Source organism: Anopheles bellator, chromosome X, assembly GCF_943735745.2.
Source record: "Anopheles bellator chromosome X, idAnoBellAS_SP24_06.2, whole genome shotgun sequence".
NCBI classification, from domain to species: domain Eukaryota; kingdom Metazoa; phylum Arthropoda; class Insecta; order Diptera; family Culicidae; genus Anopheles; species Anopheles bellator.
The window spans coordinates 8,918,214-8,941,878 of record NC_071287.1 but is presented as its reverse complement, the minus strand read 5'-3'; the positions used below and the strand labels follow the sequence as shown (position 1 = coordinate 8,941,878).

At 46.7% G+C, this 23,665-nt stretch overlaps 1 protein-coding gene across 1 annotated transcript in view; it reads right to left on the bottom strand.

Moving 5' to 3' along the window:
• The window catches only part of LOC131213485 (uncharacterized), a 22,967-nt gene extending 7,816 nt beyond the window's left edge, over positions 1-15,151 (bottom strand). The window contains exons 1-11 of the mRNA XM_058207528.1: positions 14,951-15,151; positions 14,724-14,834; positions 14,372-14,629; positions 13,773-14,276; positions 13,326-13,727; positions 13,025-13,286; positions 12,721-12,963; positions 11,931-12,434; positions 11,003-11,381; positions 10,401-10,763; positions 9,752-9,962 (exon numbers count right to left, since the gene is read on the bottom strand). Of these exons, the coding sequence (XP_058063511.1) occupies positions 9,752-9,962; positions 10,401-10,763; positions 11,003-11,381; positions 11,931-12,434; positions 12,721-12,963; positions 13,025-13,286; positions 13,326-13,727; positions 13,773-14,276; positions 14,372-14,629; positions 14,724-14,834; positions 14,951-15,151 (3,438 nt within the window). The remainder of the gene's footprint in view (positions 1-9,751; positions 9,963-10,400; positions 10,764-11,002; positions 11,382-11,930; positions 12,435-12,720; positions 12,964-13,024; positions 13,287-13,325; positions 13,728-13,772; positions 14,277-14,371; positions 14,630-14,723; positions 14,835-14,950) is intronic.
• Positions 15,152-23,665: the final 8,514 nt, after the last annotated feature.

The window sequence follows — 23,665 nt, the reverse complement described above, 5'->3', positions numbered from 1 at the left end:
GAATATAGTATTGACTTTCGATAAAAGGAAAAGTGTAAACCGTGTAAATTCATTAAAATTTGCCCTATACGCAGATTTACCTATTTTATCGGCCAGGTACTTTTAAGTGCTTCCGATTGTAATAAGCGAATTCCTAGAATTTTTCACTTCTCTTAGACTATTTTTGTCTAATTTTTAGTACTACTATCTTGTGCTCTTATTGTAATACCTGTGAATGCAATAGGTTTTGAAAAATGATCAAATAACGCACTGTAAATACTTTTACCTATTTTATTGGCCAGCAATGTACGAGGAGTGTTCAAAAATTTTCGCAACTTTTGAATTTCCGCGGGCTACGTATATCCGATTTTCGAACTTTTGGTGGCGTTTGGTTGCTACTCATGGTTGGTTGCCGTTTTGAGTAATCAGTCAATTTTTGACGGGTGTTTTTCTTAGACAAGATTTGGTTCATCGTCGATTTTTCTCTATTCCAAAAGTAATTGTGCACGAAGCGGTAATTTGAGTTTTGGAAACAGGAAAAACAGGAAATAGTCATACTAGGTCAGACCTGGATAGTACAGTAGCATTGGCATCATCCGTGTAATGTTTTGGCCAACAATTTAAGCACAAACCACGATTTGTTAACAGAAGTGCAACAGCCAATTTTGGGTTTCCCACATATCCGGGCGTTTGTGACGAATTGCTTCAGGCAAATTGCGCATAACTTGCAGGAAATATTCTTTATTGACCATTTCATCCTTTAGCATCAACTCATAATGCACCACGACCCTGCAATCGAAGAAAACTGTAAGCAAAACTGTTCACATTCGACCAAATTCGGATTTTTGACGTTGACATCTTCTCGGCCCTGTGAAAAAAAATTTGAACCACCCATAAGCGGTGCTTTTGATGTTAATAGCTTCACCATAAGCCACAGTCCACATTTCGATTGCGTCCGAGATCTTAATTTTGTTTTCCACGCAAAATTTGATAAAGATTCTTTGCTATATATATATTGGAATGGAACCAAATCTTGTCTAAGAAAAACACCCTTCAAAAATTGACTGATTACTCAAAACGGCAACCAACCATGTGTAGCAACCAAACGCCAACAAAAGTTCGAAAATCGGATATACGTAGCCCGCGGAAATTCAAAAGTTGCGAAAATTGTTGAACACACCTCGTATATCTGTCACCTAATTTTTGTTTACGAGCCATCTAGTAGCGACATGTTACAGTATTTTTTACAATGGCGAAAATCAAGCATCGTACAGTGATTTAATTTTTATTTCTGGAAGATTTAAAAGCAATGAAAATTTATGAACGAATGTTGAAAGTGTTTAAGGACTGTTTGCCTTCAATTGGCACATTAAAAGGGTGGTTTCTGAATTTACGTTATTTACGAATTTACTACGTCAAATGATGACGTCACAACAACTGCGGTACTTCAAACCATACAATTTTTTCTTTTCTTATCGGGGCTCCGAACTTATTGAACAGCCTAGTATATTCTAAAACTGTTAAATGCCACACCAAAGAGTAAATGCCAAAAGGTAAGGCCAGGTCATTAAGAGCCCGACCAGTAGACTGCAAAGTGTACTTCAATCGAGTCGATCGTCACTAGCCATTGATTAATCGGTGGGTGCGTGTATAGTACTGACACTATTGACAACTATTTAGACATTACTATTGGGCCAACTATTGACAATAAACGAGATTCCAATAAAGGGGATCGGACCGAACCGGACACTACCTTCAACTTGCTCGGCTTATCGATTGACCCCTAGTGCACCTCGATACTGAGACGCTGCTACGTTATTTGGCTAGGCAAAAGCTGAGGTTAGCCAATCTAGGGAGAGAGTTGAACCGACACGTGCCGAACACGAAGGAATCTCCCACACACGTCTTTGAGTCGAGCCTTCGAGCCGAAGCTCGAAAAGCTCGGAAAAAAATAAAACTACAATCAACGAAGTGTTTGTTGGGCAACGGACACGGACGCGACCTTCCGCGAGGATGGCCTCGTCGTGGAGGATGGCTACGGGGTACACTAACCGATGCATCACCGAGCAGCAACAACAGCAAACACACAAGCCGGCGTCGTAATCGGATGTACCAATTCGCACCAGCTCGAGGGTGGTGGTGGCTTCGCGCACCGCTGGGTTCCGCGCATCCTACGAAGGTTAGCGGCGCGGCTGGCCGATCGGTGATGAAACGGACACGGCACGGGGGCAACAAGGTGAGCAGCCGGTGCGCAGGGCTCAGGACCAAACCGTGCCTAAGTGCCTGTAAGTGCGCAAGGACCGCGGCCCAACCGTCCCAAACTTGGACGTCCCAAACCAGGGAAAAGTCGGCGAATTCTCCGCCGGTGATATCAGCGCATTACCCCATCGGCGGCGGCGGGAGCGGTGGGCCACGGTGGGATGCGCGGCGATAGACGACTCCTCCAATCAATGGTCGGCTGCCCTTTAGGTCGTCAGGTGGTGTGTCGCACCTGTGACGAGCCAAACTTGGGAAGTGTGAAAGTTGGCACACCAGAGACCCCAGACAGACAGTGTTGTGGCCCGGATATGTCGCGGTCGTGGCGGCATGCAGACACGACAGCCGCCCGGTCAAACGGCCGAATTAAGAAGCCTCAGGCAAGCTGGCACGCGCTGTTTGCACTCACTTACAGTCCTGTGTACACAGGCCATGCCATCCATACATGGGCAATGGGGCATTCTGGGTGCGAATCCGGACGGGCACTTAAGATCCTTTTGTTTCTCGTTGCGTAGGTCCTCTTGTGGAGAATTCTATGAGCACGGACAATCTGACAGCCGACGGCTAGATAGAACCGAAGGGTGTCGTTGTCGACTTTGGCCATGCTCAATTCCAAATTCTTCCCTGTTGTTCAGAGAGTTGCCACAAGAGACCGTACACTTGTTAGGTTAAACACTATCAGCCATGGAAAGCCATTAGAAATGACCAGTTGTGTGCCAGCGAAAAGTCTAATCTTTCGCTCGAATCCCCAACCCCCAATTCATCCGACTCAACGAGCACACAACGTCCAAAGCCCGACCGGATTCCTAGGGTTTTAGCACCGCCCCGATATCCACCCCGATTCTGCAAATAATACAATTCTTCCCGGCCCGGCCACGCATAGGCTGCACAAACGAAAGGGCAAAGGTTGGCAATAAAGTTTTACAACCTGAGGGTGTGTCATCGCAGCATCGTATTGTTCGCGATCTGATGGTGTGCGACTCCGCGATAGATCGAAGGACCATGGTCAAAGTTGTTTACTTGCACGACGGCGGCGGCGAGATGTCGTAAAATCGGCAAACAACCCTTCTGAGAAGCATAAAAGTCAAGAACGGAAGAAAACGAAAGTGCAGTCTATGCACATTCCTGTACGCCAGATACACTACACTAGGATGCGACCTAAACAACCTCTAGTCAAATCAGACTGAATGCACTTCTCAAACCGACCCTTAATTTATACTCTGGAGAACACGAACGAAATTATCGTTCGAAATTAACAAACTAAAAGAAGTCCTAATCAATCAACATGCAATAATTATATCCACCCAACGCAATTCGAGAGCTAATTATCTGAAGCTTTTTCTTTGATTAACTAATTGTAAGATGTTGTTAGTTATTAGTTGGAAGTTGGATAAAATGACTCAATGCCACGTGGCATAACATACACATTAAATAGGTTTAAATCGAAACATAGATTTAAGTCGTGATTGAATTCACTCCACACCTTCACCTCGCTTCCTAGGGTGTCTCTGTGCTTTTTGGTCGCAACTAGAAGGATCGCCTCGACGGTTTATTGCACGCACAGTTTGATAGTTTGATAAGGCGGGTTGATAGAATATGCACGGCACGGCACGGCACAGCACGACCGAAATACGTGACACGAACGGACACACACGCCAGACTACCGGAAGAACCGGAAGATGCACCGACTTCGCGGGGAACACTCGTGTGTTGCGCGCGCGCTTACTCTTGCCTCCAGCAGCGGACTAGTGGACCGAAGCACTGAGCGCGTGTGGCTTGCGTGGTGCTACCAGCGCAATAATCCTACTGCCACAGCGCTCACCCCCGTCTTACTTCACCCACCCACCACCGCTTCCGGGCCTGCGCGAGAAGCTCCAACACGTGGGCACTCGCTTCGGGCCGCGCCACGCCGATGGTGAGTTCCGCGCACGATTACTGCACGCACGGGAGCTCATACATAAGTATGTTGCGGGGGTCGCGGATGACGCTGTATGCTGATGTCCTGTTTTGATCCGACCAGAAACATTTCCCTGTCAAATCGCCATTCGTCAACCAATCCCCACCCGGAAGCCGGTCTAGCGAACCTTTTTTGTTGACCGAATCGAAAAGACTTCAAATTCGAGGTGGCGGTGGCCCTCTTTTGGGTGCTTTTTTCGAAGCTGGGCAAACTGAGATGTGCGAAGCGATTCTCAGCGCAAAGGTGCCCCCTCTAATATGCACATCCTTACCGGTACCAAGGACCTTGGTACCTCTATAGAACACGCGAGCGCGAATCGAACCAGAAACCTACTAACTAAACAAAAAAAGACAAATCCTTTCCATCGTTGAGCGGACAGCGGTCTCCGTATTTGCTCCGCTGAGATGCTGTCTCCAAACTGATCAACAATAAAAATATGTTTTTTTTTTTTCGATCAGGCAAATGATTTTATGTCGGATAAAAAGAAATCAATTAGCAATTTATCTTTAAAGTCGAAATGCGCGTCGAAGCTTGCGCTTGAAAGATCGCAATGCTTTTAGTGGTTTCAAAAATTTAAACAAGGCGAGCTTGACTTCACAACCAAAGAACGACCGGACCGTGGGAGGCCTCCGGAAATGTTCGAACAACAACAACTCGAGGATCTGCTAAATGTGAACGCCAATCCTCAATATCCCTACGTTTGAAGGCCCTCAAGATTAGAAAATGAACGGAACGAAAGGCTGCAGGCAAACTGGAAAAACTACACGTGAAATTCGGTACAGGTAAAAACGGAAGTCATTTCTCGGATCGGTTTAGGGATTGAGGATAGAAATTGGATTTATTATATGAATGCCAAAAAACAGAAAATATTATAGGTCGATCCGAGACAACCGATCAACTTCGATTCCTATGAGGAATTCGAAAATTGGATGACTGGAATCGACTTGCTTCAAAAGTATCCGAACAATCCTTTCGGTGTGGTATCCACCGAATTGAAAAAGAAATGTAAAAAATTGAATTGAAATAGAAAAATATCCACCGAGTGAAAAATTCTTTCAATTCCATAAACAAGTGAGTTCGTTGAAAATAATCCTATTTAATACTTTTCGGCCTGATACTTCTGGTTTTAATTCTTCAATACTTGAATTTAAAAACCCAGACCGCGCCCGTGGCCGGCTCCACTCGTCGGGGAACCCAGGTACCAGTCAGCTGGCCAGGTAACTCACAGCAGCAGAGTGCTACGCAGATCCCGAACAAAAAAGTCACTCATATTTTCTATAGTGAGACGAAATATCTGAGCGCCGATTCGTTTCTCACCAAAGGCCAGAAAGAAAGCGCAACACCGAACAACTTTTTTGTCTCTGTCACGCTCATGTAGCATCCAGTCCGGCACTCCAATGTCAAACTGTTAGAAACTCTTAGTTTCATGCAGGAACACAGAACGAACGACGCAAGCAAATCGACTACGCATCATCGGTGTAAAAATAGTGTTTAACTGTGAATTCTAAGCTGTTGCTTATTTCGGTAAGTAAATTTAAGCATCGAGAAGCATTTCTCGATAAGTATTTACTTCTAAATAGTGAAAGTGCAACGCGTCTGTTTCCATTTCAGCTAACCATTAGCAGCGTACGGGACAATGTCGATAGGGCGGATGGTACAGGATACATGAAATACAGGATTCACGGATGGATACACTCTACGTACACGCAGAGATAAGTGAAAAGTGCATGTACATGGTGGAATAGTGAAACAATTGTGAAAATATTGTAATTGGTGGTTATGAATAAATGCAACACTTTGTTTACAACATCACAACGATTTGACAGTTCATGCATTGAGAGTATGTAGGTGAGAGGGTGTATGGAATGAGAGGAAGAGAGAATAAAAAATATAGGGGGAGACGCTCACGGAGCTAGTGAGACGGATTGGGATATAAACGCGATTTTTGGGATATACAAGAAGGAAAGTGAGCCGTTATATCTCAATCCAGCCATAGTGAGAGAGGTTGTCTCACAGGTTGAGATCTGGGGCCAGAAAAATGAAAAATTGAGTGACTTTTTTGTTCGGGATCCACGGGCGCTCGATCGCTCGATGAAAAGTCCGCCCCAGCGGATTGCGGATTTCGATTTTCCTTGCCGGGTACACCCACAAGACACGGCGCGCACCCGACACAAGGCAGAAAACTAGAAAGCGAAAAGCAGAGGACACTGGACACTGGGTTGTGATCGTTGACCAGTGTCGCGCGACCACCGTTTGGAAAAGCCCCCCAAAAAAAAAGGTCTGATTGGTATCGCGCAGAATTGAGGTGATATACAGTGCGTGCGTGCGTGTTTGTGAGGCTCGCGGGTCCAAAAGGCGAACGCGAGCGTCGCGCCCGCATTATGTGAAGAGCTCTCCGGCAAATAAATACAGAGCCAGACCGCCCGCCCAGCCTAACCTTGTGTGGCCTACCCCGCGGGGCCCTGACCCCTATCTCGTATCGGGCGGCCGGCGACTGTTGGTGGTGGCGACGGTGCTGGCGAGGGTTGAGGAGATGTGAAACGCTCCGGCTAATTGCTCTGATTTTTATGCGGCTGGAAATTTCGGCTGTCGAAAAAATGGAAAACAACGGAAAAACACACACGCATCGGAGGGAGGGGGGGCTTAATGTGAGGAGGTTGGGGCTGCTGTTTATACGCGATGTGCACCGGCGGCGACGGTGAAAGTAAGCGAAAATGAGAAGGCCAACAAGCAAGCGCTCCGTATGTCGCCTGCCTCGCATAAGAACATAAGAAGCTATCGGACCGAGAGAGAGAGAGAGAGACCGCGCGCACGGAAGGGGTGACGAACACACTTGGGGTATGGAAAATGGACAACACACCCACCACCCACGCATCGCGGGTGGTGGGTGGCGTGCGGCGCGCCCACCCACCCGGAAATCCGATAATAAATGTATTATCGACCCACCCGACCACCCCGCGCACCCCTACCGGTGGGTGGGGGGCCTGTCTCCCGCCACCCCAAATGGAAAGAAAGTTTGGCCCAAACGAGATCCGAACCCACGGCGAGAAAGTTCCGATAGCGCTTAAGGGGAGCTCATCACCACCTTCCTCTGAGAGCTAATGAGCTACTCAGGCACTCAGTAAAACCAGAAGGGGTGTGGGGGAGGGAGGCGACCCCCTGGTGGGTGATCTATGATCTTATCGCCCGGCCTCACATCAACCCGCCGGAATGCTAACGAGCCACTGCCTCTGGTCGGTGTGGTGTGCCCGACCCGAATCAGAGAAGATCCATATCTCCAGGACATCCACCTGTGCTACTAGCTCTACACTAGTGGCTGGCGTTGACAAGCACACAGATCAATCGCCGGCGGACGAACTTGCTCTTGAACTTGAACGACACAACCAAGGTAGGCAAGGGATTGTGAACTGTTTTCCCCTATCGCCCAGTGATATTACAAACTCCACAACGACTCCAGGAAGGATACCATCACGGCGGAGGCACAGGAGAGACACGACCCAACAATTCACCAAGATTGTCTCTGAAAATCGAAGGCCGGCCCATTTCAGACCACAATTACCACCTACAGTTGATGGTGAAAAGAAGTTTAGCTATTGAACATTTGAGTAATGTGTGAAAGAGTACATCTTCTTTTAGAATCGCAATCGGTTCTAAAAGCAAAATTTGGGCGATTAAATGACACTTAGAATTAAACCTAGTAGACTTTGAGCAGGGCGTAAAGAGGTTAAGTTTAAGCTGAAAGCATGAGTTGTTCACACCCATTTCCTTCGTTTTGCTCGGTAATAAAGTAAATAGAGGAGATTTTTTTATTTATGAGCAATAATAACGGGTCTTTTTTTACACGTTTCCATATTTAAAATGCAGAATTAAGGCTGAGAAACACATGGTAAATAATTCAAAAGACATCACTGCTGTTTCTCGGCTTGTACGATTGCAAAAACCTCGAAAACAAATGATGAAGAACGTCGATAGGTTATTAATATGGGTTTCAGTCGTGAAACAAACAATGATATTACAAAAATATTCAATGAAAGTAGGGCAGAAATCGGTTAAATAATCAAGGGTTATGAAAACGAAGGTCGCATCCATCAAATTGCTCGTGGGCCCAATAAATCGGTAAACCAAAACGTGTTGATAAACAAACCACACAACAATCCTCCAACAATACTCCACAAACCATCTTCAATCCGCCCTAAAATATTCGACAAAACTATCATTTACACATCTTTAATGTTTTTGATTGATTTTTGTTTGCAAATTTTTCAGCTTTTAAACTAAACTTCTTTTCGATCTCCGCTGTACGTGTTGGTCGTGAGAGTGCCTGAAGTCAGTACATCGTCGCTCACGACTCGCTCACCACACGCCGCCGTACGCCGTGTCTTTGAAAACACACGTCGACTCACGACGACAATCCCTCCAACTTGATCTCCTGTTCGATGAGTCCCAGCTCCCCTGGTGGCACAATAAAATAAAGCCATAAAGCGATCGCATTGTTCGCCCGCGTGGCTTCATTCATGGATGCTGCGATTCCAAGATTACAACAAAGCCCGAGAGTACATGTAGTCAAGTGTAAAAACTGGAATCTTCTACATCTTTGGCACCTTCTTGCGGTGCGAAGTGATTCATCTTCGATTCGACCCAGCCATTATAACCGCCACCAACCGCGAACGCAGAAAAACAGTAGTGCTATTATCAAGGGAAGGTGGTGCTGCATTTCCTATGCAGAAAAGCAATTTCAATTCGCAACTGCATCGAAACACAAACATTTGTTTTCATATTTTTCCCTGAGAGTGCGCAATACCCTTTTCCTCCGACCAGCCCGGTTATAAGTCATTCACGGTTCTCATTTATTCCCGATTTCAAATGCTTTTAAAATCAACATCTCGTAGGCTCCAAGCTCTTAACACATTGGCCACTCTCCCAAAGTGTTGCTCTGCGAGAGCAACGCTGTTACTGCGGAACGATCAGTGGGGAGGGAGGCGCAACTTGATTCATCAAGCAAGAATGATTCCGCGTACGGTAATAAAATAATAAAACGAGCCCCGTGGATAGAGTAGCCCGCGCTGACGCGTTGTCATGCTGTTGTGCTACTGTGGGCCATCTCGGCCATCTCGTGAATTCGATAAAACTATAACTATGAGCAAAACCATCATGATGGTCGTGGAATGAATCTCGCAGGACTTACGCATCCATTAATAAGCAGTGCAAAACAAAGTTTGCAACTTTGACTCGATACTACAATCTATATGCATTAAATAGTCTTACTTACGACATATAATAACGCAACGCAACACATTTTTTTATTGTACTGTATTGTTGTTAAAATGCAGAATTAAGTGTAGGAAATGCACGGGAGTAATGTACGATTTAACGACAAGAGAATAATGTACGATTCCATGAGCCGCAACTCGGTATGGACAGTACCTCGAGGATGAAGATGTTGAGGTAAGGCATAAGGCCACCTGAAGGCACACAGTAAACCGGTGACAGTGTCTCCCTATTCGAGTCTAACTATTCCGCCAGGAAAAAACGTAAAAACACCGTAAAAGTCAAACTTACCAGCAGCGAGGATTTGCCTTCGCGGACCAGCAACAGCTTGAGGCGGGTTCCGCGCAGCTCGGCGTGCACCTGGCGCCAGCTTCGATCCACCGACCGCTTGCCGTCGATCACCGTCACCTTCACGTAGAGTTCGCCCGCCCGCAGCAGCGGCTCAGATGCGTCCGCCGGCTCGTCCCGGAAGTGCGACAAGGCTTTCGACTTGGCACCGTGGCTACGGAAGTGAAACAGAGAGACGGACGGATAATACGTTAGTGGGTGTTGATGGGTGCTGGGGCGATCCGGATCCGGCACAGATAAATCGCAAAGCAGCCAATGGGCACACATACAAAGCGCGTAAGGAGGCCCCGAGTGTGATACGTTCGGGTTCGGGTTCGGGCCGGTTAGCAGCGGAACGGGTTGGCGGATTGGCGTTGCGTTGGTGAAGAGATGCAACTGGCCCGCGAACGGGAAACGACGGAAGCTAAGGCGAGCTACAGGCTGTAGGGCTATGGCGCATTAGCAATGGAACCTGAGATGAGTATGAAGTGCTGATGGGGCGAACGGGGCGGAGCAGAGCGCTGAGGCGTTAGCAGAGGGTCAGAATCAGTCAGGTGCGCGTCAGCGGTGCAAGAGTGCCGAGCAGGGCACGGGGACTGTGTCGATGGCTAACCTTGGGGCGAAGAAGTAGTTTCTCATGACCTGGCCACCGGGCATCGTCATTGTGACGACGTGCAGGCTGCCTAGGCTGCTGGCCGACCCGACTAGGCGCATCCCACCACCACTCGAAGCCGTACGGCTCTCCAGCGCGTACGACACCGGGGCTCGCGGCGGCGACGGTTTGGCGATGGCCGATGGATCGGATTGCGGCGCTGGGTCCGCTAGCCGGAGCCGGGCGCTCACGACCGCGACGCCCGGCTCTGACGCTGGGTGTACCATGGCGGGAGCAGTATCGCCCGAATCACTATCGAAAAGGCGCCGCAGCGGCTGGATGTCGTTCGTAAAGTGTGGCCTACGCCATGGGCGGAAAGCACTGCTAGGTGATATGGTGGTACAAAGGCACAACCCCGACGACACACGGAAGAGCACCCACGATACGGGAACGAAAGAGAGAGAGACAGAGAAAGAAGATAAAGAGAGAGAGTAACACTACATGTAGCCCTATATCTGCGAGACCTGAGTGCTTCATCATTTCGGGACCACGGCACGGTGCTGTACTATTAAACTAGTGGAGAACATCCCACGGCACCACAGTGAACGATCGTCGTCACCTACCTTTTCAGCTGTGTCGGTGGCTGAGAACCGGCAAAGGATAGTGCCGTGGCCGGCAGCGTTTGCATCTTGACCGGTGGTGGCAGGATCGGATGCTCATCGTGGTCGCCACGGAACACCGAATCGTGCCGCTGTACCGCGGAGCCCGGCCCGGTCACCTCCATGACCGACGACTCCACGGGCAGCACTTCGACCACCGGTGGTGTGTCAACCGCCTCCGCGACCCCTTCCGCGTCCATCAGCTGGAACAGGTTGTCACTGGCCGTGGCGCGCAGGTACGATATCCGGCGCATTTTGCGTTCGTCGTCCTCGTGCAGCTGCTGATGCCCGTGGTGATGCTGCTTCTGGCGCAGCACAACCGGCGACGCTGATCCGGGGCCATCTGCGGTCGTGGAAAAAAAAGTGAAACTTTACTATACTCGCTCTCCGGTCCGTAGAATTATGCATGTCGTTAGGTTGGTTTGGCGACCAGCTACTGTTCTGGGTCAGATAAGCGGTGTGTTAAATTGGGGTTGTGGATTTGGGGTCGTACTTGGGGACGGGGTCGTTGTGAAAAGTGGGCTCTTGAGGGTTACATTGAAAGCGCGAAAGACTGATACGCCGCGGAAGCCGGTATCAGCGAGATTAGAGCTGCTTAGCCGGTTTTATATACGTCCCAATCGGCCCGCTTTCGCTTTTCCTTTCGCGTGTTAGATATTAGTGCGCGCATCTGGATTTAGCATGGACTGATTAGCATTAGGGAGGGGCTCGTGCGACTAAACTGCGAAAGCTGGCAGAGGAGGCGGTGAACCGCCGCAACACTGGTCCTCTTTCGCGAGGTTCGCTTCGGCAAGAAAAGCACGAGTCGGGCGCTAGTCGGTTAGCAGTTAAAAGGAGGCAACGGACAACAGTAAGAAAACGTTCCGCAGTGCGGAACGCATGCATGCTCAACCTGTGGAAACTTCTAGCGTCGCCATGCGGACGGCTGGGCCAGGATAGAAGCCGTTTGGTTGATGGTGCGATCCTGGAGCAGCAGCAGCAGCACTATCCGCCGCCTGCCAGCGTTGGTCATCTGTGCTGAACACATGCAAGCTACGCCCAATCGTCGAGGGGTCCTTCGACGAGGGAAAGGAGGTTACGCGGGGCGCTAGTGGTGGCGAACCATGGCAGTGATCAGTGGCAACGGCAGGAGTAATAGCAGCAGCGGCAGCGGTGAGATCACTTGCAGCACTTGCGGCATCGGCATGGCTAGCGGCATGCAGTGACAAGCGTGGCTCGTAGTGGGCGCCAAGCACCTCGACGATCGTGTGGTTCCGGTGCATCAGCTTGAGCTTACTCTGCTCAGCGCCGGTCGCCTCCGACAGCGAGGGGCGCAGTCTGTGTACCGCTGGACCGCTCACGGCCGTCAGCGGCTCGGACCGCAGTGCCAGCGAACCGGGCCCTTGCAACCAAAACGCTGCCGATTGCAATCGATTCGCAACGCAAAAACCCCGCGCGCGCGTGCGTACCAAGCGAACCCCAACCGAGCGAATGATCGATTCAGCCCGCCCGACCAAAAAAAAAACAAAAAAAGAGATGTATAGATGAGTGTCAGAGAGTCAAAGATTCCGGTAGCGTGCGTAGGATAGAGGGGCGAGAAAGAAACGGAGGTGGTGGTGTGTGCGCACAGGAAAGAAGCCTCGGGAACACCAACCCGGGCGGTGGTGATTGCTTGACGCAGCGGTGCGCCTCGACCGCCTTACCTGTCGAGCTGCAGATCGCATTTCGGTGCGAGTCCTCGTTGCGGTGCGCCCGGTGCTGGCGCAGCGGCGCCACCGGCACCACTTCGTTCGCTGGGCCGCCCGGTGGAGGCCCGGGAGCGGTAGTCGGGAACTTATCGATCGCTTCCTGTGGCGATGGGTTCGTTTCAGCCGACAGCGATCGAACGCGGACCGGTGTCCGCTGTGAGTCGGAATCGGAGCACACCGACGACGAAGTTCGGTCGTCTACGGAGAAAGAGAAAGGGTCAAAAGGGAGCAAGCGAAAGACGCAGGCCCACACACTTACCAGCGGTCGGTCTGCCCCAGCCGGTACCTTCGGCCTTCAGCTCAAATTCTCGCCTCCGCACGGCCACGTTCGGTGCCACCTGTTTCGTATTGATCCGGCTAATTTCACTTTTATAGAGATCCATCCGATCGATGCCCTCCGGCGAGAGGGGCCTTCCGGACTCGAAGAGTTTCGCTTTCTCGGAGACGACGTGCATACTGTACGGCGACAGCGGCACGCCTGCTCCCGGTCCCCCGAACGAATCGTCGCCCGCAGGTGCCGCCTGTATCGACAGGACCGTGCCCGTGGGGCACCGTACGACGCCAGCTAGCGGTGACGCGGTGCCGAGTGGCTCACTGCCGCCGCTGCCACCAACGCCCAGTGCCCCCCGCACGTCGCCCGTAAAGAAGAGCTCCCGGATGGCGGACAGATTGGAGGCGTGCGAGGTACCGACAAACGTACCAGCCTTCTCAATAGCGGGAGCCGGAGGAGTGTGCACATCCCATGGCACGGCCGATGGTGACATGGGCGGCAACGTCGGCGGCCCAACGAGCGCTGGCGGGCCGTTGACATTCGGTGGTGGTGAAACGGCGGCCGGCGGCCAGACAGACTTCTGCAACCGGTTCGGTCGCCCGTAGAACTCACGCTGCAGCACATCCCGATCGCCACAGGGGGACATCGAATTCCGGTTCGCCTCCTTGACCACCACACCACCGAGCGCATCCTCCTCCGTCGGCCGGCCGCGGTTGTGATTCGTAGCGGCACCGACCTGCTGCACCGGCTGTGGCGGCGGCATCAGGGGACGACGCAAGAACTCTTCCTTCTGCTCGAGGCTTCGGCGCAGCCGCGACATGATTGCATTGTCCTCCTTGCTTTGCCCCGTCGGGCCTGCTTGGTTCACCTGGTACGGATGCTGCTGTTGTTTCTGCAGGTAGCGGTACGGCTGTAGCTGCTGCTGCTGCTGCTGCTGTTGGGTTGGGTCGATGTGTGGTACTTGATGGAGAGTGCTCACGAGCGCTTTCGGTACATCCGCGTAAATGGTCGGCAGCTGCTGCTTGGTGGTCTGTTCCAGTGCACCTCCAACACCTTTGCCATTCTCACTCACGATCTCCTGCAGGGTGCTGTACAGCGATTCCTGCTTTTCCTGCACGCCCTCAACCGTGAGCGGCACGAACGGTGGCTTCGGCTTGGGCTTCTGCACCTTCGGCGCAAAGGTCTGTGGTTGCGGCCGCCGTTGGTTCGTTTCCGGATTGTGAGCAGTTTCGCTGAAGAACTGTGGGGGAGGGTGGTAGTAGGAAGATTTAATGGGAACTCTCTGGGAGATTAGCTTCCCGGGGCTCGGGGTATTCAACGGAACCGTACACATACCGTTTGTAGTATGTCGAAGTTCTTCGGCACCACCTGCAAGGTGAGCGTTTTCGGAGTCTGCTGGATGGTGGCCACCACTTGCGAGTACGGCATGGCGGTAACCGGTACACCGTTGACCGCTAGCAACCGGTCTCCTTCCTGCAGCCCGGCCAGGTAGGCGGGAGTATTCGGGTGCACCTTCTTCACGAACACCGTGTCCATTGGGTGCACGAAGTTCAGCAACCCGACTCCCGGGATCGAGCTGGCCGCGGCGGAGCTCTGCGCAAATAATACGGGATAGAACCACACAATATAGAGTGAGTGAGGCGGATTAGCTAGTCTGCAGTAGTAAATCGTCGAAGCGATGGCGTACCGTTACGGAGTCGGGCGGATAGACGATGAAGTGGCGCAATGTGAATCCAAAATCGCCATTATGCCGGTGCAGCACTACGACGCGCAGGCCACTAACCACTCCCGTGGCCATCTGCAAATACAAACGTTCGGTTACTCGGTTGTGATCGAATCCTGCGATCCCATGTGTCCACAACTCACCTGGCTACGCTGCGGAGGCACCATACTCAGGAACGAGGCCGGCAGCACGAGGGACGAGTTCGCGGCCGTGACCAGGCCGGGCGCGCCGGGCGTTTGCGTTGGAGTCGAAACCGTTGCCACCGTCGGATGAAAGAGGGCCGGTTTACCGCAGGCTCGCGACAGTGCGACCGATGGTCCCAGCAAGGACGGCATGGTGGGAACGGATCCGCCGTCGGATTCGCTACTGGAGGAGGACGCATTTTCGGCCATATTAGGGCGGATGGACGGCGATTGGCGATTGAGGCGAACGACGCGGTGAGCTATGCAGTGCTGTGCACGGGGTCTGGAAGCAAGTTCGGCTTCAATTAATTCGAGTTCGTATTACTGGCAGAAAAGGAGGGGCAGGGCGGGGGGGTGTAGGACGCCCCGAACTGCGCCAACCGACCACTACCTTCGGACCAAAATGTTCGCACCAAAATGTTCGGAGGGAGTAGTTGCCGGTGAACGTTGCGTTCCGACTGTGGTCAACCAGTGACTAACTGATGGATGCACTCCGGCCACGGCCGGAGAAATAGCTTGCTCCGGGCAGCACTACTAGCATCGGACGCCTACAGAAGAAAGTAGGCTATAATAATAGCCCCGCTCTGCTCGGTGCACAATCTACTTGCACGCCTTTTAAGTCTCCCTGCAACACGTGTGCCGCGCACAGGCCTCTAGTAGCAGAACCGAGACCGAGCGCTGCCCGACGGTTGGGTAGTTGGGAATGAATTTTCGAACCCGATATTTGTTTCGCCCTACGTTGGCACTGTGCGTGGGTAGGCGTGGCCGTAGCGTGGCGGCGATGCGCACCGAGAGTGCACCGCGCGTTGCACAACGTCGCAATTGGCGGTTTTCCATTTTTACTTTCCGGAGGTGCACACGAGTCTCTGCGAGTGGCACTTGCAGCGACAAGATGGCACTTGCAGCAAGGGACGCGCGGGGACTCCCATCATTTTCACAGCTGATGCCACCAAGCCAGCGGAGTGCACTTTTTACTACCCTGGCGGGTACACGGGATACTCCGCTTTACGACTGCACTCTACCGGATTGGTATCGGAGTATCGAGATTTTATGTGGTACTTAAATCGGTCGTTCGAATTTGAGTTTGATCGCCCGGCCGGCCTCGGCCGGGTTCGAGAACCGGCAAGAAACCGGAAAACCAGAAAGGCCAACTGAGTTCGCAAAACTGAGCACTCGGTTGAAGGCTACCTTCGATTAATTTCTTTTACTACTCACCCCACCGTCTCCCCGTCCGGTCACGAGAGTGCAGTTAATGCACAAACTCTAACACGCAGATTTCAATAAGTAAGGCAAAAAGCATAATCGACTTTCTTGAACGACCAATCGTTCGGGAAGGGGTCCACGCGGAACAAGCGGATTGCAAATCTTCGCCAACAGTTTCCGCCGTAGCTTAAGTAACGGCATGGACATGACGTTGGATCGGCTACTCACATGAACCGGACAAACCAATAATAATTGGAGGAAAGAAAGCACCAGGCACCATGGTCACGCATTGGCCCGCTACATTTGCAATTTGAATGGAAATATTTCGAATTAGAAGCGACAAAGCCGAAATAAACTATCCCGACGATAAAATACCATCCTTTTTTCATGTTAGCAAACGTAATTGTAATTAGTCCCGCGTGCCATTTGTAGTTGGATATTCAGTTCTCTGTGGTTTTGGCATAGAAGCCTGGAAATCGGAAGCAAGTTCTTCTGCTAATCGAAAGAGAAAGTCTTTCCGTGAGATGTTTTCTCCTGTTGTGTTTCTGTACAATATTCAACTATTGATTCCAGCTAAGTCCAGAATATTAAAAAAACATTTGAAGTGGCCACCTTCTAGAACTTGATTTCACTGTATATTTTCATGCCATCAGTCTTCATTTCATCAGTTTTCATTTCATCAGTGACATCGACGCCAAATTTAGTTTTATTTTAAAATGATACAGTTTCAGATACATTCTTAGCTGCTTTATCAATGTTGACGTGCTGATGTATTGTACTTAGTATAAGTATTGTTTTTTTGGTTTGCTCTTATAAACAGTAAGCGAGCATCCATTGCATTTGTACAACAACGTGCCATGCTATCTTTTTTCAGTTTGCAACTTTTCGGCAGTTTCCCTTTGTTTTCGCGTATAGTTCCAACCAACGAAGTGTTTTTAGATCTTAGCCTTATTGCCAAAGGAATTATTGGTAAAAAAAATTATCGGTTGTTACAGTTCTTTCCTTCATGGTATACGGCTCAAGATGTTTCATTATGACAAAATGCGCAAAAGGTGCTAGAAGAAAGGAAAGGGGTATGGTAAACACTTTTTTTTGTACACACCAACGGTCTGGAGAACCCAACCTATTCAGAGATCAATAGATCATATTCGGAAGATATTTGCCTTTTCTAGTCCAAATTTCTTCATAGAAACATGGACCAGTCATTTTGACTAGTAAGGTACAAATCTCCAAAAAAAAACATTTTTTTACTAATATTGGGCGGTCGAAAAAGTCTTTTCGTATTTCACGATAGATGCCTTTAGTAGTATCGATATCTCGTGAAGTATCGATCGTACAGTTTAAAATTCAGGCTCGTTTTAAAGCTGATACTTTACACTAAAAAAAATTCTTTCATTGTTTATTGTTTGTTCCATTCGTTTGTGAGTTACAGGGTGTAAACCGTGGAGGTCAATGAAGAGGAAATTCGGTACATTTTATAGTTTTTGTCCGAAAAAGGCGAAAATTCAAGCTAGAGCGTTGAAATTGTGCGTGGTGTTTGTGGTTCCAATACTCTAACCGCTAGTAATATGTAATTTTGGTTTCGTTGACCCGTTTCAGTTATTTTTTATGTTTAAGTTGTACCTCGCACAGGCAGACCCGCCGTCGAAATACCAAGACTAACAGCCAGGAAGGTTCTACTGGGTATATGGTGTGACTCGAAAGGAATCGTTTATTATGAGTTGCTTCCATGTAGCCAAACATTAAATTCAGATCTCTCTGTCAAGAATTAGACCGTTCGAAGCTAACAATTGATCAAAAACGACCAGAATAGGCGAACGGAAAAGGTTTTGTGTTCCACCAGGACAACGAAATGTTACGCACGTCTTTAGTGACTCGCCATAAAGTCTGGGAGCTTGGTGGGGAAGTTTTACGTCATTTAATCGACGAAATTTTGCTCTTGGATCCTCAAACTAACACACCTCTCAAAAAAGCGATTCAAAAAGAAAATACTCGTGTCTTCACACATTATTCAAATTTTCGTAGCCAAAGTCTTTTCGCTATCCACTATGAATGCCATCAATTTCATGAAGATATTTGTTAAGAAATAAAGATATTTTATGGTGTAACAAGCATCAAACATATGAAAAAGCCACTTCAACCGATTTTTTCTATAAAAAACCTTAACTGAAAAAACTAAAAATAACTAAAGCTTCATTTGGTGCGAAAAATTTATAAAGTGCCTGAGAAAATTTCACAAACTATCTTTAATTGGAGAGATTATTTTTCGACATTTGTTTTACAGTGTTGATTAAGACACCTGAGTAAAACATATGGTGTATGGATACGTTTTACGATTACGGGATAATACTGGATTGCACCACAATTTCGGTGTCAAACGAAGCTCAATGTGGGACTTAGATCAAACGATAAAATTTGAATTAGTTCGTCGGGCCGAGCCGAATCGAAATCAAACACCAGTAAATCCACAAAGCAAACTTCAGCACAATCGGCCGCTCGATTGATGGCTATTTTCGAACGAACTGAAAACCCTTTACTCCGGGCACGATAGTGCAGTTAATGCACAAAATATGACGCGTAGGTTGCAACAAGTACCGAGAAATGCACAGCCTATTTTTAACAACCGATCGACTAACAACATGTGCGAAAAATTATCGCCAAATAAAAGGGTGTAGAAACATCACCCACTATTGTTCATCTAGCCTAAGCAATAACATGGACGTAGCGTTGATGCATGATCGGTTCATAGGTTACTCATTGGAACCGCATATAACATAATTTGAGAAAAGATATCACAATGCAATTTACTCATGTACTTACTCACTACGCACATCGGACAGAGGACTGCGGGAGAACTTCAACTTCATAAAGCCGATGCATTTGCATTTTGAGTGAAAGTATTGCAAATTCGCAGCAATAAAGCCGAAATAGTTTCAAAAAACACGGGATATATAATCATTAAAACTGACCATTTGGCATTGGTGTGGGTTTCATTGGGCTTCAAAAGGATGAATCTACAGCATTTAATAGTAAACAATTATTAATGAACAGAGCTGATTATTTAATTAGTTTAAGGGCATGGGAAGTTTCTTGTTTTGGTAATAAATGAGCAATAGATTGGGTACCCACGAGCAGAACATGTCAGTAACTTGTAAGTTTTACGAAAACAATGCATCTCTGGACCATAATTCCTTTGGTATTTACTTTTTAATGTTGATTTAGATCCCATATAGGATAAAAGTTCAACTCCTCATAAGTGTAGTTCAGTCAGTCATCAGCCGCAGAGCGCCGTTGTCCAGAGTTCAAAGCATCAAAGTGTGGTGGAGTGGTTTCAAAGCATCTCGATGGTAAAATACCATCCTTTTTTTCAAGTTAGCTTTCTAATGTTTGTAATCGTAAAATAAGGCCCCATTTGCCTGCATCACATAGACTACGTAGGATAACATGTACTGACGAGACTTGCATACCTTCTGGTTTTAGGTTTTGTTGAATATTCTAGGCGAATTGAATCTATTTGTGGTGATGATATTCACGAAATGTTTATCAAATTGATTTGAAGTTTGGTGTCTTAGAAGCAACATAATGTCCCGTAAATTTGTCACCGTGCGTTTCTTAGCCTTAACAATAGATAAACCACCGTTTTCAATATACCTTTTTATAACAGACCAGTCAAAATGACTAGTCATGTGAAAAATTGCTTATTATGACTACAAGTGTTTATTCCCTCCAAAAAAATGATAAACCAAGTTAAGTAATCCCAAGTCAATTGGGATGTCGGCGCAAGAAGAAGGGAAAGGGATACGGTAAGCAAATTTTTTTGCACACATCAACGATCTGGAGTGCCCAACCTACGATTCAGAGATCAATAGATCACATTCTGAACAACATTTGCCCTTTTTGGTTTTAATTTCTCCATAGAAACATGAAACATTTTGACTGGTATGGTATACATGTAAACTTCTTTTGTGTTCTTTTATTACCGAGCAAAACGAAGGACATGGATGTAAAAAACTGAAAACTCTCCAACGTTACAAATCTTTAATTTACAATTTTGTGGTTCCAATTTTAACTGGACCTTGTTTTGCTCGAATTCATCTATGGCCACAAAAGGCCGTATTAGTCTACTAGATTAAATCGAAATGTCATTTAACCGACATAATTTTACTCTTAGTTTTGCTCAAACTAACACACAACATCTCAAAGAAGCGATTCCACAAAAGATGTGCTCATATCTTCACATATCATTCAAATCTTCGTAGCTAAACTCTTTTCGCTATCAACTATGAATACCATATCAATTTATGAAGACATTTGTTAAGAAATAAAGACATTTTATGTTGTATAAAGCATCTACATGAAAACGCCACTAATGCAACAGGTTTTTTCTATAAAAAAACCCCAACTAAAAAAACTAAAGCTTCAATTGGAGCGATAAATTCAAAGTGCCTGAGAAAAGTTCACGAACTATCTTTAGTTGGAGAGATTACTTTTCGACATTTGTGTTATAGTGTTGATTAAGACACGTGTGTAAAACATATGGTGTATGGATACGTTTAGCGACTGCGCGATAACACTGGAATGCGCCAGTAGTTTAGATCAAACGCTAAAATTTTAATTTGTTTGTCCCGCCGGACCGAATCGAAATCAAACAACAACACCAGAAAATCAACAAAGCAAACTTCTGCACAATCGGCCGCTCGGTTGATGGCTATTTTTGAACGAACTGAAAACCCTTTACTCCGGGCACGATAGTGCAGTTAATGCACAAAATATGACGCGTAGGTTGCAACAAGTACCGAGAAATGCACAGCCTATTTTTAAAAGCCCATCGACTAACAACATGTGCGAAAAATTATCGCCAAATAAAAGGGTGTAGAAACATCACCCACTATTGTCCATCTAGCCTAAGCAACAACATGGACATAGCGTTGATGAATGATCGGTTCATCGGTTACTCATTGGAAACACATATAACATAATTTGAGGAAAGAAATCACAATGCAACTTACTCATGTATAACAACGCACATCCAGCAGAGGATTACGGGAGAACTTCAACTTCATAAAACCGATGCATTTGCTTTTTGAGTCGAAGTATTGCAAATTCGCACTAATAAAACCGCAAGCAGCTTAACAATATACCGGATACACAATCATTGAACCATTTTATTCTGATATATGTACGAACATAAGGTGTTTTGTAGGAGGAGGCGTAGGAGGCCTCATACGAGGCATAGAAGTTTATTCCACTTTATAAAATATCATTGTGGCATTGTGGAATATCAGATGTGGCATTATCGGATATATCGTTTTGTTCTTTCCATCTTTCCATAATCTTCCCATAAGAAAATGTGCCTCGAAACCCGTTTGAATTTATGTTTAGCTCAAAATTTCGCATATGTGACCTCCGCAGCTGGCTCTTAGTTGGTGTCGGTGTCATTGTGTTTCAAAACGATGAATCTACCGTATTGAACGTCAAATAATCAATGATGATTTGAATTGATTAATTCATCAATTTTGATTAATATGTGGTAATGTGAATCATCAATAGCTGAACATTTGTAGGCCTACATACGACGCATAACTTTCGAAATTGGGCCAATAACGAAAACATATTTTACAAAACACACACTGTACGCGACAACCAACCACATCATACTATAACATAACTGCCATCAATTTAATGGCCAACAAGGTGGCCCAAAGAGGATTCTTTTTATTATTCGGTTTCAAAGAAACGGTTTAATATTTTTCGATGATTGAACATTTATTTGAAAGGTTGATTTTTTTATTAAAAAAAAAAACAATTTCAGTATAATGTCCACCACGGCTGTTTTAACAGTAACCCATTCGATCGACTTATTTTTTAATACATTTTCCACTGTCTGTGGTCCTATCTCAACAATTGCAATTTGACTTCGGTATTTAGGTTGTGAATGGTTGTTAATTTGTTTGGGTAACATTTGTTTTTAACTGATCCTCAAAGATAATAGTCCAATCAGGTAGCATGTAGGTAGCACCAAATCCAGTTGAAACCAAATGTCGGCTAAGTTCTCAGTTACAATTTCTTCAAAGAACTAATCAGCCAACATTACTCGGTAATATACACCTACGACTCTTACACCGACGTGTGGGTTTTCTGAACCCCAAAAAAGACAATTCTGCTTATTAGCATAGCCATCGAGGTGGAAATGAGCTTTTCAAATATCGTATTGTTTGAGTCGATGACCTACCACTTTGGAATAAGTTTTTCATATTTCCCCATTTTCTGCAACCAAAATTGTATTTTACACACAAATTTGTTTGATTCACACTTTCAAATAAATGTTCAAGCATCGAAAAATATTAGACCGTTTTTTTCAAAACCAAATGAAAAAAAGAGTCCTTAATGGGCAACTTAATGTATTTATTTATAATTAAAAATGTTTTATTGTAAGCAAACATTTAAAACATGAAAAAACGTCACTTCAACAATATGTTTTTTCTATAAAACGCTTCATTTGTCGCGATAAATTTGTAAAGCGTCTGAGAAAAATTCATAATAAAAGTAATAACTAAAATAGTAATTATGGTTTGGTAATGGTTGTGGTTAGTTTGCGTCAAATTTACTTTTCCAATCCCGCAATCAGCGAATTAATATTCATTGAAAAATTTTGGTTTCATAGTAACAGCCCTTTGCTAAGATCATTGATCAAGTATAATATTTGTGCTTTTGGTCATTGCTGTTGATCGAATATTTCTCTCTGGTCGAACGATCGCTCGAAAAGTTCATGAAAATTCCTTTCCGATTAGAGTAACACCCGTACATGAATTAAGCTATTTCATAGCAAAGCACACAGCTTTAAGCACTGAAAGCCTCCCGTATTGTATCAAAGTTAAACCAGCGTTCGCTGGGTCGATTTCGATACAACCATCGTGTAGAATTTGGACCTTACAGCGTCTGGTCATCTGATTGATTAAATATTATCAGAATAGTTTACAATCGATGCTTACAATCAATGCTCGTTTTGTTCCGCATGAGTTCTGTTCATCATGTAACTATTTTCTTATTCACTAAGGCCTCGAATTGGCAAATTGAAAGGATGCTTCTGTGACGCCATTCCAGCGATTCAAGCGGCTGTAACACGGGTACCGAACCGAACATAAGCACGTATGACTTTTTAATATGGCATCCGATATGTATGAAACGAGATGCGTTTGAACGAGGAATAATGCTTTCAAACTACGTTACTCACTAATAGATGGAGCTACATTGATTTCCTTTTTTATAAAATCTCGTCATTTATCGAACATACTGTGAATGTACAGAGAAGTTCGTTTGGTGTATGGGTTGTGGTTTTGAAGAGCAATTTCTTCACGTCTTTCTGGGTCAATGCCATTCGGCTTTAGCTGGAGCCGGCCAGTCTAGAACCAAGGTTATGTGATAAAATGCATGCTGAGCTGAATAATGTTGAACCGTCCATGTCCCAAAAGTTGCCGTTAAGAAGACCGTATGGCATTTATTTCATTAACTTAACTTGAA